Source organism: Uranotaenia lowii, chromosome 2 (genome assembly GCF_029784155.1).
Source record: "Uranotaenia lowii strain MFRU-FL chromosome 2, ASM2978415v1, whole genome shotgun sequence".
In the NCBI taxonomy this organism is placed as follows: domain Eukaryota; kingdom Metazoa; phylum Arthropoda; class Insecta; order Diptera; family Culicidae; genus Uranotaenia; species Uranotaenia lowii.
In genome coordinates this window covers 117,330,478-117,349,273 of record NC_073692.1, presented here as the reverse complement: position 1 = coordinate 117,349,273, position 18,796 = coordinate 117,330,478, and the positions used below count along the sequence as shown (strand labels likewise).

Sequence of the window (18,796 nt, the reverse complement as noted above, 5' to 3'; positions counted from 1 at the left end):
AAAAGTCTGTCTTCATTTACTGTACTAATGATTAACGACTCAGAAATGACCCAAGCAACCAAAAGTCTCATAAAACAGGTACAAAAACGCTTACTCAGCCCCATCATTGATATGAAGTACGTTCTATGCAGCTAAAAATTTAAGTTCTTATTGATACTTTCATTTTCTATTCAGCTTCCAGCGGCCTCTTAATTCAGCTTCCAAAAAATCGCAAAATGACCAAAAAATTTATCTCTATCTCAACTGAACCGTTGGCTTCGGTTCATATCACCTTCTCTTGATTAATTACTGTGTTCTGTACCGGTGTCGCCATGATGCCACGTGCCGGATTTCAAACTCGACAAATTGCTCAACTTCTTCTTTCCTACATTTCCTACATATATCGCATCAGAATGATCACTCATGTACAAAATTACTTATTGAAAAAAAAACTGCCCTGGCCCGGATCGAACCCCGACCTTCGTGGTGAGATTCGAACACGCTACCACGCGACCACGCCTAGATGTTGTTCTAACTGAAACTAAAACTCGAAGAAGTTATTTGATTTTGAAAGCACATAAATGCACTTTTTGTGACTTATCAAATCCCATTTGAGCACGTTTGTGCCCTTAATGTGACTTACCAAATCCCGTATTGGGCACTTTTGTGCCCTTTATGTGACTTAAGTCCCGTATAACGTACGTATAGATCACTTTTGCAACTTTCAAGTTCATTAATGAGTACATAAAGTTCACTAAAGGGAATTGGGCAGTTATTTCTCTTTGTCAGGCAATATGTAACTTTCAATGCCTTCATTCAAGTAAATATGTGACTTTTGGTTGTTTGGGGAGGAACTCATCCCAAGCGTGTAATTGGTTGGCTTGCGAGATAAACGTCAAATCGTAGCATTTTTGGGGTCATCATTAAACCATAATAAAACTAATTAGCCATTTTTCTGACCATAGCAAAGCTATTAAGCATTGAAGCATCGAAGGGCACAAAATGACGCCATGTTGATGGATTCACAATGCAAGAATTTGAAAATATTTTTTCAGACCTATTTTCCATCAATTCCATCATGACTGATCTTCAGATTAGACGAGGCACATTTATTTTGATATATTATTTCATACACATTCTACCTACAATCTAGACTGGCACTAGAAAAGAGGCTCATAATATGGTTAAAACATTGATGTTTTGACTATTAATTTTATCAGATCATATCTCAATAATGCAATTATCATTCATATACTATTATGGTTGTTGGAAAAATAAAAAAAATCCGAGAACTCACAGAATCGAAAAAAACAAAAATTGCAAAAATGTTTAATAATAGCTTTTCAAAAGCTTTGGTGAACAACATTGATTAGCAACAATGATTGGTCATGATGACGTTTCTAGGATAGGGCCAAATAGCCTGATTTTGGCTTTATTAGAGTCCAGCGCGCTTTAGCTTTTTATGAAGATTAATGCGATAGTCCAAACGAAATAATGCTGACCATAATAAAGCGGGTAACGTCATTAAACCTTTAGCAAGAGTTGGATCATTTTCTGATAATTTTCGCTAAATAGTCCAACCGTTGAAAAAAACATGCCTATTTGTTTAGACCATGACTTAGTTGTCATACAAGTTATTGCTGATCGGTTCGGGTTTTTTGAAAGCTTATGCTTATGACTTCATACTCATTTCAAAATTGATGTTCTAATCTTAGTTAACGTTCTGGTGATAATATTCCTTGATTTATTTTATTTTAGCTAAGCCTTCCAAAGCAAAGTGCAATTTTTAAGCTTCTCAATAAGCCAATCTGATCTGCAATAACTTGTAAGACATCTAAGTAATGGTCTAAACAAATTTGTATGTTTTTAAACAATCGGACTTCTTGGAGAAAATTATCAGAAAATGATCAAACTTTAGCTAAAGTTTTAATGAAGTTAGTCTTCGAAAATATTTCAACTAAATATCCATAAAGTAAGTTCAATTTCGAAGCTTCCAAATCAGCTTATCAGATAAACAAAACGTTGTTTGATAACAGAGATTCGCGTGAAATAAAAATACATGTTTTAGAAGACGGATCCCAAACTTTTGGCCACTACACGCTATACTGCGGGGTTATCCCAAACTTTTGAACGATAACTTATGTATCTATTTTATTTATTTTAAAGACATTGCAATTAATCTTTTTAAATTTAGTAAATGTGTTTTGAAAAAGAATTCGGATGCAACTCTAATTTGGAAATTTGGTCCACCTCACCCCGAGATGATCGGGTTTTAATTTTTAATTGCAGTTTTTGGAAAATGTTCTAACTCTAAGCAAAATAAAGATGGTGAAAACTTAACATAACCCAGATAACCAGAAATCGTAAAGCAGTGTTCATTGTAGATTGTTTATGCATCCAGTTTGAGTTGGAATTGTATAAAAATCATGTTGTAGCTAAAACAAGTTATATTTTATCGCTTATGGTTTGTATAGTTCATTATATACGATAACATATTGTAAAGCGTATAGAAAGATCAATAAAGTTGATTTAAATCGCAGTAGAATTGTGTAAAGATCAATATTTAATCCCATTGTACAATTAAGCAATCTTTCATGCTTGCGATCTATGATGACATATTATTTCCATAAAAGGTCGCGCAGTTATTGTGAGAAAATCGTATAATGGAATTTAAACAATCCATTCATACATGTCATTCAAAGTCGCTTATTGAGATTAACTTAATCGGTAAATAACTGTTAAAAAAGCAATTCCTATGCTAAGCAATATCGTAATCATTTTATGTCAACAATTGCAAAAATTGGAAATCCTTGACGAATTTTGATGCAAAAATGAAGGCAGTTTTAATAAAGAAAAAAAAAATAAAAATGAAAAAAGTGGCACATACAGTCGGCGTTTGCAAAAACGCAGGCGACGCTTAAAAAAATCCGGTTCTGTGATAAACGAATCTAGAAACCCAGAAATCGTAAAAAAGTGTTTATTGTAGATTGTATAAGCATTCAGTTAAGATTTGAATTGTATAAACATCATGTTGTAGCTAAACCAAGTTATATTTTATCGTTTATGGTTTGTATAGTTCATTATATACGATAATATTTTGTTGATCGTATAGAAAGATCACTAAAGTTGTTTCGAATTGCAGTAGAATTGTGTAAAACTCAATATTATATCCCACTGTACAATTAAGGAATCTTTCATGCTTGCGATCTATGATGACATATTATTTCCATGAAATGTCGTACAGCAATTGTAAGAACATCGTATTATGGAATTTAAACAATCTGCAGATTGTCGAATTGTTTAACAGTACAGTTAATAGCTTGCTAAGATCGCACAGCGCTGAATACAATTATTGATTGTAATAGAATCGTCTATGAGATAGGTTAAAGTTGCATATCAAGAAACGGCATCTATAAATAGATTTGAAGTCCGAAATGGTGCAGTCAGTGGTATTTTATACGATCAACTGATTTTTAAACTGTACATGAACAAATTTGCTTGTTTGCATCAACATGAAATGGCGCCGAGGAAGTATCGAAGGACAGGGATCGGAACGTTGTGAGTTCGAGACTAGACGAAAAGAGACACATAAAGTTGTCAATTTTTTTCGCAGTAAACATTAAATTCTATTATATTAATGTTCACGGCGATTCATAGTAAAATCGTAATAAGGGAAAAATATAATTGCTTTGGGATACAGTAACAATAAATTAAATTAAATGGTTAAAAAAGTTGTACAAACCTCAGGCTACCTGCTAAAGGAAATTGTAATCAAATTGTAAGACAGGAAATGTAAAGTTGTAAGTTGTACAATCGTAAGACTTTATGCAAAGTAAAGTTGCTATCAAATTGTTGAAAACGCAATACAAAGTTTTATATTTTCAAGGTGAGCAAAATTTGGTCCGTATATTGCCTCCACTTTGGTACGTACAGGCTCATATAGAATATTCTATACAACTTTTTCAGATTGTACAAAAGTGTGTATATCTCAGAAACAACTGAAATATACAGACCGAAATGTTCACTGGGAAACTTTTTGTCAAAACATACAAAGAAGGTTTTAGTTACGATCGTTCGAATGATATCCTAAGAATTGGAATATGTCATAAGATGGCTGAGATATGGCTAACCAAAATGTTCATGTTTTTGAAGGGATGATCCAAAAATTTTGGCCGGCAGTGTTCAAACTTCCAGAAGTGGCAGCTAGCATGTTTTTAAATGATAAAACTGCAAACCTCCTGAAGAAGTACTTTCTATGCTATAACCGAGATTCGATCTCAAGACCTCTGGCTTAAAAAAACCTACTCCAAGCCTTGCGGCTGTATCACACCACTTCTGCTTTTTATCACTTCAACAAAAACTTGCTATATTACCAAAAACCATTTTTTAAAACAAAATTTATCACTAAATATCAGGTTCCGAATCATTCCGCTGATCTTGTTCCGGAACCTTATACGGATTCAGATTTCATTTCAGTCCCTAAACTTTTTTCTGACTCTGATCTGAAAAAAGATCAACATCCCAATCCGAAACGTCCTGATTCCAGTTCTGATCCTGATTCCAGATACCGATAGATTGTTAGGTTCCTTATCCTGATGATGTCTCACGGTCCCGATCCTGATTCCGGATCCTGTTCTTGTCACACGTTTCTGATCCTGATGCTGCACCCCGTTTTCAGATTTTTAACATAGACTTTTAATATTTTATTTTTGGTCCTGATCATGATCCTTGGTTTAAAATATTGACCTCGAATTTTGTTCCTGGATCATAAAGCAAATTTTTATGTAAAATATTAATTCTAATTCATTTTCTGGATAAATTTTTTCAATGGATTAAAGAGTTTTGGGCATTCAGTGCGACTTTAAATTTATGTTCTAGTTAGGATGATTTTGGATAAATCTGCGTATACCAGCGATGAAAAACGAATATTTTTGTATCAAAATAAATTTGAAAAGATATCAACGAAAAACAAAGGGGATTTAAATCCGGGGATCTTTTCATTGGTCAACTAGCTGACCCGGTGGTCTTTGCTAGTGCCTTAAATAAAATTAAATTAAATATGAATTGCTTTATGGTCATCATTTTAAAATAAATTACAAAATAACAAAATGATTTTTTTTAATTACATTTACAACCTTCATTAGATCTTTAGTTAATTAATCGATATAAACTTCTCCCCTGCCAAAGTGAGAAGGGCTTACGAACACTAGATACCACAGGAACATTTGAAGTATCTGAAAAAAGTCACTTTGAAAGAGTTCGAATTATAAAATAAAATAAAATCTGACTTACACGTCTTTTTTCCCAACTAAGCCCTGCAAAAATATGCAGCCGGATGGATTACAATTGTGCAGCTTTACTTTTTACGCCTGATGATGGATGGAGAAAAATAACCCGAAACGTTACGTAAATTTAAAAAAGTTGTATGGAAGTATTTGTTATTGTTATTGTTAAGTATTTGAACTAGGTTTCAAGGTAATCTGTGGAATATTATATAAAAGTTTTCATACAAAGTGGATTGAATAACAGCAACTTTCGTCATGTTCAACCTGGTGATCAAATATAATCTGTTTAGTTCCATTCCTTGTTTTCTTTTTCAAAAACCATTCAAATTGGTCAACTGGAAGCGAAAATGGGTGTTCAATATTAATGAGTTAGTTTGTGATTATTTTATCGATAGGATGTTTCAAAATTTCCCAACGTAGGTCTCAATCAATAGAATGTTTTCTATTTCGATATGAAAACCGAAATAGTTGAAATTATTTCGCTTTAAAATCTCACTATGTTAATTATATTTAAACATCTCGTGAGCAAATATTACGAGACTAAAATGGAAGTACAAACATCAAAGACAGCCCATGTATGAGAAACTAACGTGAACTTTTAGCAAACAACTATTCTAAATCGTTCTCTTTTTCAAACCCGGAGCTCAACTTTTATTTGAACAACAATCATTATCGTCTCTCATCAACCAACTGAGAGTTGGAGGAACGGCCGCAAACATTTGTCATTCTAAAGTAGAATAAAATGTTTAACCTTAGTGCAAAATGCCCACCTGCATTTTCCAGTCCAGCGAAAAGGATCTTTGAGGAATTTATGCTCGCAATGGGCGAAATTTTTTTCTCATCGTTGCTGTTGTTATATACGTCCAAGCTTCCGCTACCTTCCTCTTCCAGGAGATATGTAGTACACATTCCACCGGGGCATGGAATTCAGGGTTGCAGGAAAACACCGGCGAAAAAAATACCAAAACCTATCCAAGTAGAAAAAAGTACACTGGCTGGCTGGTTTTCCCGAGCGAAACTGTGTCTACATGATGTAATTTTATAAAAGTTTTTATACTTGCCTAACGACTTTGCTCCTGACGATTATACTTCTAGCCGTTCCTTCCTACTTCAGTGGAACTTATTTGAGGAACCACTTGGGCCCCACAAGAGCGTCTGGCTTCGTTGACTGACCGGAGGCAGGCCTATGATATAACAAGGTCGCTTGTTGCTTGTTTTTCGCTCCCTCTCTCTCTTACTCGTTTTCCGCTGAAGTTGCTTCGTCTTCACAACTTTGCATGTTTTAATTATTTTATATTTGCCCGAGATTTTTTCCTGGCCCCTTTGGAACACCCGGGTTGGGTGAAAGAGGGGTTTCGTTTGAAAGTTTTGCATGTTTTGGAAAGTGTTCTTTTTTATTTTCTTAAAGCAGCTACCACAAATTCCGGAGGGTGCAATTGTGAATCAATTTTTGTACAGTTGTTCCAGCTGCCACTTTTCATTGATGCAGATTGAGGTTTATTAAACACATTTTGTGTGCGTAATGTGTTTTTGATGAATTATCATACCAAAATCTTAGTAGAAATTCTATCCCACTAGTCTTTGATAGAAATTCTTCCTTCTTTGTCAGCGTTTCCTGAACAAAGTTTTGAAAAATATTTTAAATTCATGTTTTGATAACGTACATCAACAGTGTGATATGGCCAAAATTTGGTCAATATCAACTTGACGTATTTCTTTCAATTTTGCATTTAAAAAACCTGAACACCCCTCACTTTGAAGGTGTGTGTGTGTGTGTAGAATGTTGCTTCTATTTTGATTTTGGAATTCACTCTTCAGTTGTCAAAATGCCGTCCAAGGAAGAAGAGCAGCGTATCAAAATTTTGCTCGCGCATCGCGAAAATCCGAGCTACTCGCACGCAAAGCTGGCAAAATCGCTAAAAGTTGCCAAATCAACCGTTACAAATGTAATTAAAGTGTTTGGGGAACATTTGTCGACAGCCAGGAAGTCTAGATCGAGAGGAAATCGAAAACCGGAAGCCGCTGAGACGACAAAGAGAGTTGCCGGTAGTTTCGAGCGAAACCCTAAGCTCTCTCTCCGAGATGCCGCAAATAAGCTGGGGGTATCGTCTACAACCGTGCATCGACTTACAAGAAGGTAGTCACCCTTATTCTTGTTTTCGATCGAATGACATTCGTTCGAAAGTATTGCAATTTCGTATTCTTGTTTTCGTTCGAACGAGAACAGTTCGATCTTTCGAACATCGTTCGTTCGAACGAAACTTTGCATTCCCGTTTTCGTTCGAACGTATTTCTTCTATGGGCCGACAAACGCGAGTCTGATGCTGCGAATCATGACCGTTTAAAGCAAAGAATGAAATTTATTTCCAATTGGAAGGTTCATAATAACGAAATTATGGCGACTTTTAACCACGAAACTGAATGTTCTTCAAAATAACGAAATTTTAAAGGCCAAAGAAATTTTTATTCCAAGTTTTAAATGTCTTTTTAATCTAAATCCTCGGTTGAAATTCTTTCACTGGACTGCATTCCCGTTTTCGTTTGATCGTATTCCTGCCATTGGATGACAAACGTGAGTAAAATCCTGCGAATCGTGGGTGTTTAAATTTTTTTTATTGAATGCAAGACCTGTTGAGAATATTTTGGATGGCTTGAAGAAAAAAAACTCCAATGAGCGTTTAATGCTTATGATACAGTTTCAAAACATTTGATGTAGGTTCGAATGGGATTTAAGTGAATGAAACGTTGAGTATCAGGCTGGTTGAGACAGTTTTCGGCTGAAATAGCCAAATCTTAGTTTAAGAAAATGTAGAGTTTTTGAGATTGATAAGCTATTTAAAAAAACAATTTTGCATTATACATTTATTTATCATTGTCAACACGTAAACTATCTTGAAACATTCGATTCCTTCCCTTCTTTTCAGCAGGGCAGCTCTTCCAATAGGACGTTTTGGTGACCGGAAGCATCCAATTTATCGATGGGTTTTCATTTTTTTTCCAGCCACCGATATCGATCGGTGGTAGTTTGTGACCACTATTCTCCTCATTAACGGCGTGTTCATAAATTGATTTTTTCTATCGAAGTGATTTTTTCTATCGATGTTGGCGTTCGTAAATTAAACAAACTGTATGCAAAAGCGTTGGAAGGTGATTTGACATCTACCAAACAAATCGATGCATCACCCAAACAAATCAGTTTACGAACACGCCGTAAATGTTTAAAGTTTTCAGAACACCAACACGCGCACTAGAGAATTACCACTTTTCCCCGATGGGGGAAACTTTTCACTTGCGCGGTACTGAATGTTTCGGACGAGTTGTACAAAATGTCGCGATACTTCCACTTAATCGGCAGGAAACCATGCAAACACGAAAACATCATAAGGTACTTCATATTTAGACACAAAAGCCAAGCAGATAGTTAAATGAATCTTAAAAAAATACATTTTTCTTCATTTGATAAAAACAAGCAATTGTTTTTTACACTTAAGTGCAGTGATGCTACCAATCATATCTATCCATCGGTGTATCTCTGTCTGTTACATAGGGACTCTTATGAACAAGAATGAGACACACAGACCATACATATTATATTGTGGCAACGCTGCTGAGAAATTTCGAAGTTCATCAGGTAACACCAACATCGAACGTATCGCATTCGAACGAAAACAAGAATAGCTTTTTCGAATTCGATCGAAAGTATCCGTTCGAACGAAAGGCAGATACGCCGTAAACCAGAATAAGGGTGAGTGACTCCAAATCACGATGATAAACAAAATACGACGGCCAAAGCGCGATTCCGGAGGCTGTACACGATGATGCTGACGAAGTTTGACTGCGTGGTAATGGACGACGAAACCTACGTGAAAGCCGACTACAAGCAGCTTCTGGGATAGGAGTTTTATACGACAAAAAGAAGGGAAAAGGTAACAGATATTTTCAAACACATGAAACTGTCAAAGTTCGCGAAGAAATAACTGTACCTGTGGCTTGAAAAGCAGCATTTTCACAGCTTCCGGGACTGTAAACCAAGAAATTTATGTGAAAGAGTGTTTGAATAAACGTCTGCTGCCTTTCCCGAAGAAACAGCGGAAGCTTAACTGAATATTTTTCCTGAATTCTATACTAATTAAACTTGAAAAAGAAATTTAATTTGATTTTTTATATAAACGATTTCACCGATTTACACGCGTTTTCCCTTGACCAAATTTTGACCCTATCACCCTTTATCTAGGTGAAAAATTGGTCCGATGGACAAAACTTTGGACCGGAAAGTCAAGCGTGCTTACGACAGTAGGAAGATTACCTCCGTTCGGGGTATGGGAAGAATTGGGATCTCCTCGTAGCACCGCCCATCGTGCCTAGGTAAGATTAGATTCAAGGACTTATGAAAAGCAGAAGTAGTTGAAGCGAAGTCAAATACAAGCTGCTTATTTGAAACCAAGAGCTTATAATTTATACGATCAGCTGCTGTGTGAAAAATTGGTATGCGTAGTCATTGACGACAAAATGTAGCATTACACTGTTCGGGATGGCCCGAGAGTTGACGAGACGAAGACATAAATTTTTACCGAAAAATTAGGTAAAAGGCAATAGTTTGGCAAGCCATTTATGAGTGTGCTTGTTTTCCGAGCCGTTCGACTGACACGGTGAATACAAAAGCTTCACTTTTGAATACTCAAAGACTTTCTTGTTTGGTTTCAGAAATAGTTTTAACCTGATCTATAAAAATTTCTAAAAATGGTAGATTTTAATATTTTTTTTAATCGAAAATTTCTGGAACAAGAATATGAATGGCAAAAAGTGAATCCTAGATTTGATGAAGGGTTATAAATTCATTCAAAAGCAACTTTTAGTTTTGTTGAAACTTACGTTTTCTCTCGGCTGAGGATCGATCCTATCCGGCAGTAACGGCCGTCGAAGAACCAGAGCAGTTTGTTTTGGTTCTGTTCTTTATGTCCAATTCGCATTTAATGATGGCAGAGAACAATAGGATGGTGATGATGATGACAATACAAATGTTTACATCATCACACGGTCAAGCGAGACTACTCAAACTAGGTTCGTGGTAACACAACAGTGATGCCAGAAATTATGAGTAGTAATCTCATTTTACTCATTGAGAAATGAATGCTTTCTCGGTTAGGGAATATGAGAAGTGGAAAGTGACAAATAGCTATCGCTAATGTAGTGAGTACTATTATAGTGACTAGACGAATGAAACTGAACAAAGATTAACTCTATTCCACCGCTGAAACCTGCGTTGTTACTCGTTCAACAGGTTATGGGCCCAGGCACGTCTGGATTGGAAATTTTTGAGTCTGTTTGAAAGGTGTACTCTCAAGTTTTTAACTTGCGGTTATCCAGAGGCCAGCCAGAAGGTTCCACCAGGGGTCGAGTCCGGCTCTGCGACGTAGTTCCACGTCCCCGTGGTGCAGAGTGGAAACGTGTCTACAGACTTGTCACCTTTAGATGTACGGCCAAGAGAACTACACGTCACACTTGGTACAGTCAGCTACCGACGGGCTGTGTGCCGAGTGTGGCAAAAACGTGGTGCGACTGGGCACCTTGGTACCAGTGCTCAGTTGCAGGTGGGAGGGGTCGTAACGTGTATCGGGTAGTCGCGACCCCGATATGCGGGACGACCAAATGTTCGAGCGGGTGTTTGTCGAATTCGCGCGTCGGGTGGTCTTAGCGCTGATTCGCGGATATGACCGACTCACGTCAGGCAGAGGAGCCTTGGGCCGTAATCTACGGAACGGACTGCCAACCCGAGTGTCGTGAATCGCAACAAAGAGTGGATGACGATTGCTGGTGTAGGACGTATGAAAACGAGTTTTGCCGTGGAGCGCTAAGCGCGAGTATGGTCTTCCCATCACGGGTATAGCCTTTGTTGCAGGTCCGGATGGGAAATATGGCTAATCCTAGCACAGACGACCACGAGCGATCGCCAGCACAATGGCCACGAGATGCTCCAGGTCAGCCAAGAGGTGCCACTGGAGTTCGAGGCCAGGAAGTGGGGTTCCGAGAGGGTTACTCTCGGAGGCATCGACAGTTAGCACTTTTAGCTACAAGAGGTTGCTTTTCTGTGGTAACCAGAAAGCAACATGCAAGAACTTCATTCGTTCGCGTGCTGAGGTTATCAGCCACCGAAATCAACGAATCATTGATTTCGGTGCCAGTCAGCGTATGGCGCGAGATGAGAACGACGACGAGAGTAGCGAATACGATGATGATCAAAATTCCGCCAATCTCGAACCGGTTTTTTGTGGGAGGAAAATCGAGACGATGTTGTGCCAAGACATATGGCCATCGAAAAGTTTTCTGAGAACCCATCAGAAGAATACACTTTTGAGCGGTTAACCGATGTGTACGAGCAAGAATAACAATCCACACACAAACAGGAGAAGCTACTAAACGCTGGGTGGCTTTCGTAGCCGCTGATGATGTGGGAGAGCAACTTCGAATCGTCAGCAAGCTGAAAGGCCAAGGAGACTTCTTTTTCCGGAAGACCACTGCAAATATATCTAATACAAAATTTGGCTGACGATCCCTGGAAGCTGCAAAACGATAAATGGTACATAACAATTGGCACAATTGACGACTGCATATATAAAATAAATACCTATAAAGGCGACCGTTTCTCTCCAATAGCCCTTTCAAAGGTTCCTCAATGTCAGTACTCAGTTTTGGTTTAATCTGGAATGGTGCCATTAAGGAATAGCCGTGTTGGAGAAATAAAAATTGAATTATGCTGTTTTCTAGCAGATGGTGAACAATCTGTTCAGCTTATCATAACTTCGATAAAATTCAAAATTTTGAGTTGAAGGAAATGAAGAACGTCCACACAAAAAGCCTTGATTTAGAAAAACGTTAATTCTCAGTGTGCAATATTTATGGCGCATACGTTGCCCAAACATTTTGGTCAATATATTTATACATTAAACGCTATCTCAAAAACCATTTAACAAATCGCCACAAAATTTTGCACATGTAAACATTACATTACTAGGTAGTATAACTTGAAATTCGTAAATTTTCATCCATCCGCTCAAATAATATCCACAAATGAAAGTGTTGCATTAAGGTTTTTACACGAGGATTGCTTGCATTCCAATGAACTAACCTTCACTTGAGCAGAACTTTGAATGAAGAAATTGTTTTGCTTTTTTAAAGTGTACTATCGTTTTACCAAAACAAAAAGTGTTCAGACTTCCAGAAAAAAAAATCCCACGGGGTCCACATAAAACAACCATCAACCAACAGCACCATTCGAAACTTTAAACCTGATGAAAAATTACCATCTTCAGCACTCTCGGAGCAGATTATACGGAATAATTCATCAACCGAGATACGGACGTTTTCCCCAATCATCTGAGGATAGAGAACTGCAAATTAGTAATTTAATTATTCATATTTAGGGAAAACAAACTTCGTATCTATCCTTAAACTCCAACACATCATGGATGCAAAAAGTCATTCTCCAACTGCGTTTATCTTCGTCGAAATAGTGGCTGGGACGAAAGCCAAAGTGCGGGGGATAGCCTGGAAAACTTATTTCCCTCGGTTCGAAGTCACTGAACTAAGGAAGGTAAACTTTCCAGCGTTCGAATCCGACAGGACAGTGTCCCTGGCTGCTCCCTCTCTGAGTTGGGTTTTACTAACGAAATCAAATTGCCATTCTTGAGATGGGTACAACACAGTTGTCAGTAGATGGGTAGCCGGTCCAGGGAATAGAAGCAAAAAAAACAAACTCCGGGGCCAAAAGCTACAAAACTGTCACACTCATAAACATCTGCTCTAAATGAGCCAACTTTCGGTTACTAGACGACTGGAATTTTAGACGGGGTCAAAAATGGCGTTTGGCGGTCAAGCTACGGATTTAAACAAGTGCTGGTACCTACTTTAGCGCCTGAAGGAATCTTCATTTTTTTCATCGACTTATTTCAGCTTCTTGAAAAGTGTTTTTTTTTATATCTGACAAATTTAAAGTTTAAATAAAAAAAAACATTCGTATCAGTTATTTACAGTATAGTCATCGCCGATCACTTATCACTAATATTGATAAAAACTTAAATTTTATTTAAAAAAAAATCTTGTGTCACTTTTCCCGGATGCCTTGAATAGTGATATTTTATTTGTCACTAGCTGATTTCACCCAGCTTTACTCGGGTTCACATGAAATATACTTCAAAAGACAACGAATTTTCATTACACCAAATTTTTCCTTTGATTGATCATGTGAACTTTGTAAGTTTTGTTAGTCTTTTGAATGTTTTGACTGGGATTATTAATAGTGTTTATAGTTTTTATATTATTGAAAAATTGTCTCTTAATAATTACAATTTTTTTAAACTTTTCCACGTTTTATCATTGTTTTTATTTACGACACTTTACCATCCGTGTGACATTTGTGGCTGATGTCTTATCTAATAGAAGTCCATTATCTCAAGCTTGTTAAGATATATGAACGACGTCTTTTGAAGATTATGACTGTCCATCCCACTTTTCAAGATTGAAAATCTCCCCGTAGATTTATATTTACTTGGAAATTTCTAAAAAGACTTCCGCTGAAACCATTCTTTGTGAGTATTAAAATCGCAAACTTCAGCTTATTTTGAATTTAATAAATTTTTCTTTTTCAATTAGGAATTCCATTAATATGAAAATGGTTGGTTCTTAAGAGCTATAATTTGTAAAAATCGGTCCATTGGTTTGCAGTTTTCAGTTCAAACAGTTACTCAGCTAGTGAAGTCAACTCATTATGTTAAGGTTATGCATGACATCCAAATGTTCAAATCCTGAGGACCAAATGAATAAAAAAAAATACAAGTTTTGTTGAGCGTCTCGAGAAATTATCAAGCAATTGAAATAAAATGCGATAGGGAAGGATATTATGATACAAACATTTACCGAAGTTGTTCGGTAACAAAGATGCTCTTAAAATAAAATTGAATGTTTAAGGAGACTGATACGAAACTTAAGGTCGGTATCTTAAGTTGCTATTTTATTTTTTAAAAATACATTTTGAATTTTCGTCAAAATTCAAATAATTTTTAATGATAAGAATGGAATAAAACTTCGAATGCAACTTTAATTTAGAAATTTGGTCCAATCTACCCTGAGATAATCGGGTTTAAATTTTAAGTTTCATTTTATGCAAAAAAAAAACAATTTAGAGCAATATTCCAACTTATGTTGCACAAAATTTGAGCACTGTAAAATGTCTGGAAAAAATACAGTCATTCCCGCAAAAAGGAAGTTTGAGATTTCATTGTTAAATTTGCTGAATGAAGGGTGTCCCACTAGACTGAATCGATTTGGGATCATTTTCGAATTTCTCAAACCCTGGGGTCTAAAATGCTTCGTTTTAGTTCAAAACTCATCCATGATTTTTTGCAATATTTTTACGGAACGTTTACATGAGTAAATAGGTTTGTATAGGAAAATTTAATATTTTGTCTTAAAAAAGCAACATCAGTTATGTTTCTTCTGTGGAACCGAGCATGGTAATGGTTTTTATGCAAATTTATAAATTCTCAAAGGGAAATTTTCCGCTGAACAGCTTTGTCGAAGACCGTAATTTCGTATCTTATTACAAAAAAAAAAGTTATTAGGTGTTTAATGAGGGCATGTCTTTTGGCATTGACAAACAATAAATTAAATTGACATTACCGCTGAAGCCTCGCTAAGCTTTGCATGAAAAAATGGTCATGCAATACTTCGCTAGGTACCCAGCAGTGATGTCAATTGAATTTATTGTTTGTCAATTCCAAAAGACATGCTCTTATTTAACACCTAATAACATTTTTTTCATAATAGATACGAAGTAATGGTCTTCAACACTTCGATAGAACAAATCAAAATCTAAATCTTCTAGGAAAACTTAAAACAGATCAGCTATCGGGTTTTTATGGATTTTCGGCAAGCAATAGAGAGAAGCGACTTTCGGGTTCGGAACAAGAAATTTTCTTTCTAATTTATAGCTATGAGACCCATCTCTTCAAATATAAATACACCTACGGAAAAAATGGCAGCATGGTTGGTTGAAGAAATGAAAAAGTACCCTGTGAAGCATGGTAAGAGTGTAAAAAATTCAGTGGAACTGGTCGAGCGCCTAAAAGGATTTAAAGTGCGTCGAGGCGAAATATTAGTTTCTTTCGATGTCTCCGCACTTTTCCCCAGTGTACCAACTTCGGACGCCCTCAACAGCTTACGGGGGCACTTGGAACGCCGCCGGGTGCCTCCCAACGAAATAGAAGCCTACCTGGCAGTTGCAGAAGTATGCATGAAGCAAAACTTCTTCATATTTCGGGGTAAGTTTTTTAAACAAACCTTTGGCCTCAGCATGGGCAGCAAACTATCCCCACTTTTGGCTGAAGTTTTTATGAGCGACTTGGAAGCAGATTTGGAGAAAAGTGAAAGACTTTTCCCACGTGTCTGGTGGCGCTACGTCGATGACATCCTTGCCTCGGTAAAGGAGCGTTATCTCACACAGACATTAGAGCTTCTAAACTCCAAACACAGGTCGATAAAATTTACAGTAGAAAAAGAAGTTGAGGGAAAACTCCCTTTCCTTGATCTCCTAATCTCAAGGAAAGAGGACAACACCATCAAATTTGGAATATATCGAAAACCAACCTCAACCGACCGATACATAACAGCAGATTCCAACCACTTCGGTGCCCAAAAACAAGCCGCCTTCCATTCCATGGCGCACCGCCTGTACAATATCCCCATGGAAAAGGAAGATTTTGAAGAAGAAAAACACAAAATCCTTAAGGCAGGTTTTTTGAACGGTTTTGACAACGAATTTGTACTCAAAATTCTTCGAAAACATGCCCGAAAAAAGTACCGAAGTGATGCTACCACTTTCAGGCCAGAGAAAGAAGAGCCCTACAGAGTTAGCCTGCCGTTCCACCCGAAACTAACTAATGGGATAACAAAAATCCTTTCTCAACACGGTCTGAAAACAGCATACAAAAGCGGCAACACCCTTAAGGATCGGTTGGTCTCCTTGAAGGATAAGATCCCGCAGGATGAGAGATCCGGAATCTATGAAATTCCCTGTGAGAGTTGCCCAGCTGTTTACATTGGCCAAACTCGTCGCAAATTTAAAGTTCGACTTAAAGAACATCGGAATGCTGTAGACAACAACAGGGTCAACGAATCCAGCGTAGCCGCCCACGCAACGGAAATGGATCACTCCATAAACTGGGAAAAAGTGATCTATAGGAAATGCGTAAGAAAAGCCTCACATTTGAACGCTTGGGAGTCGATGTTCATTAGTACTTCCGAAAAACCGCTAATGAACGAAGATGACCCACCAATTATGTCGCCGCTTTTCACCTTCACCAAAAGGAAAATCTCATAAAGGAACCTTCTTTCGACGAATACTACGACACTCGTAGTATGATCTTGCTAGTAATTTCTTCGTGTGATCAGTCGGACATCGTCCTGTAGATGGGCAACATCGAGCCCGAAACCGGTCGACAAAAAAGGTAATTTTGAATCCTTTTTCCGTTTGTAAGAACGTCAAGTGTCGTGTCCTGTAATACGTCGTGTGTTAATTGTTAATCATGAAACTCTACAAAATTGAACACAACACTGTGGGTGGCTCAAAGATACTAAATGTGTAACTTTTGGTCCTGTGAATTCTGAGATATAAATACAATGCTAAATTTCAGTGTTTCTTGGTTTAGAATTCTTCGCGGTCCAAAAAAAAATAACATCGCGGTCCTGAATGTGTTAAGGCCAAACAACAATTTAAATCAAAAGATGGACAATTAGGCAATATGATTAAGGGGCTAAATTTATAAGCATTACTTGTATAATTTTATATACAAAAAAAATAAATTTTTCCTTCATTCAATGCTCTAGGCTCTCACACAATTCCCTTTTAATTTTTTTTTCATCAAATTTTGCCTTTATTCAATTTTCTAGGCCCTCACACTATTCTCTTTTAATTTTTTAATTTTTTTTTTCATCAAACTTCATCATTCGACAGCGTTTCAAGCCTTTTGCCCTAGACTGGATTACTTTTGGAAAATGTCCCTATTTTTTAAAGTTCAAAAATTTACCCAGAATACCACGAAAAATACACCAAAGTTATATATTTACTAAGGAAAAAAGTTGAACTCTCACATAAATTAACCATTTTGCTCGCTTTGATTTCATCAGGAAGGGTGTTTGTTTGTGAGCCTCTGAAAAAAAAGATATTTGAAGATTTTTAAACTCAACTTATAAGTTTTTAAACGTAGAAAAAAGTTTTGAGATGTTTTAGCTTAAGACTTAGTTATTAATGATTTTGTAGAAATATTTCATGTTGATCAAAGTAATCCCGGTGATCAATGTTACCCCGTTTGACGGTATCATATTTATATCAAAAAGCCATAACTATTAATCTCCCAAATCGACCGATGACTATACCTTTCTGTAAGAAAGGCACAAAGGCTGTATCGTAGCATCTCTCCTTCCTTCCTATTACTCCGCTGAATGAAAGCAGTGGTCTCAAATAATTATAAAAACATTTCTTGTAGGGGAAATGGGGATAAAACGCTCACGTTAACATGAATCGTTTATAACTCGTAAATGAAGAAAGCCATCTAGTAAATTCGACAAAAGTTTTGAAAAATGGACTGTTTTTCACCATGAATATATAAACTGGAACACTTAAACCAACAATATAAGTCTTAATAGTTAAATTATGAAAGGCTTTCTTGAGTATGATCTTGATCGTTAGGGGCGAAGTGCGCATATGTGTGCACCGAAACGCGCACCGAAACGAAATAAGTGCTCCCAAAAATGTTTGACAGGTAAAAACACAGATGGAAAAAATGTATTGCTACGGGAGTGTTGCCAAGTATACTAACATTCTTATGAAAAATTAATTAAATCATTATGAAATTCAGAAATTTCAAATATATCTGATTATATTTAATCTATGTTTTCCCATTTTATAAAGAAATTTCTTTTGAAGTATTTTGATGAACATTGTACATTAATTTAAACACATATGAAACATGCTTAAAGTTAAGCGGAAATGGCGCGCTTTGCCCCTTCTCGACATTTTTATTTAAAATCGCTCAAATAAAATAAATAACTATTGAAAAAGGATTTTTTTTTGTTTTTTTGATGAATGAAGAAACACATGTGCATTAGAACAGATGACAGGTGGATTTTTTTTTGCTTTTAGATGCCATAATTCCTTACGAAAAAAAAGTTGAAAAATTGCAAGAAAAAGTCCTAAAAAATTTTGTTTTTGTTTATTGTCAAAAATACGTGATATAAAAACTAAGAAGGTCCACAAATGTTTACGAACGCATGTAAGTGTAAAAAAAACAAACTAGCATTTTCAGAAATGTTGAAAAATTTTTGATTAGTCAAATAATAATGATAGCGCATCTAACCCGCTCTGCGCATTTTGTACCTAGTTCCCCTACCCTAATTTCCTACCATGCCATGTTTTGTACCATAGTCTAGAGAAATTCACGATTGAGGCCAACCTCATTCTCCCTGACCTATCTTCCGTT

General features: G+C 36.6%; 1 protein-coding gene across 1 annotated transcript; it reads left to right on the top strand.

The window, feature by feature from the left end:
* Positions 1–15,294: 15,294 nt before the first annotated feature.
* LOC129741802 (uncharacterized) lies at positions 15,295–16,638 on the top strand. The gene has a single exon (XM_055733594.1). The coding sequence runs from the start codon at positions 15,295–15,297 to the stop codon at positions 16,636–16,638; it is 1,344 nt and encodes a 447-aa protein (XP_055589569.1).
* Positions 16,639–18,796: the final 2,158 nt, after the last annotated feature.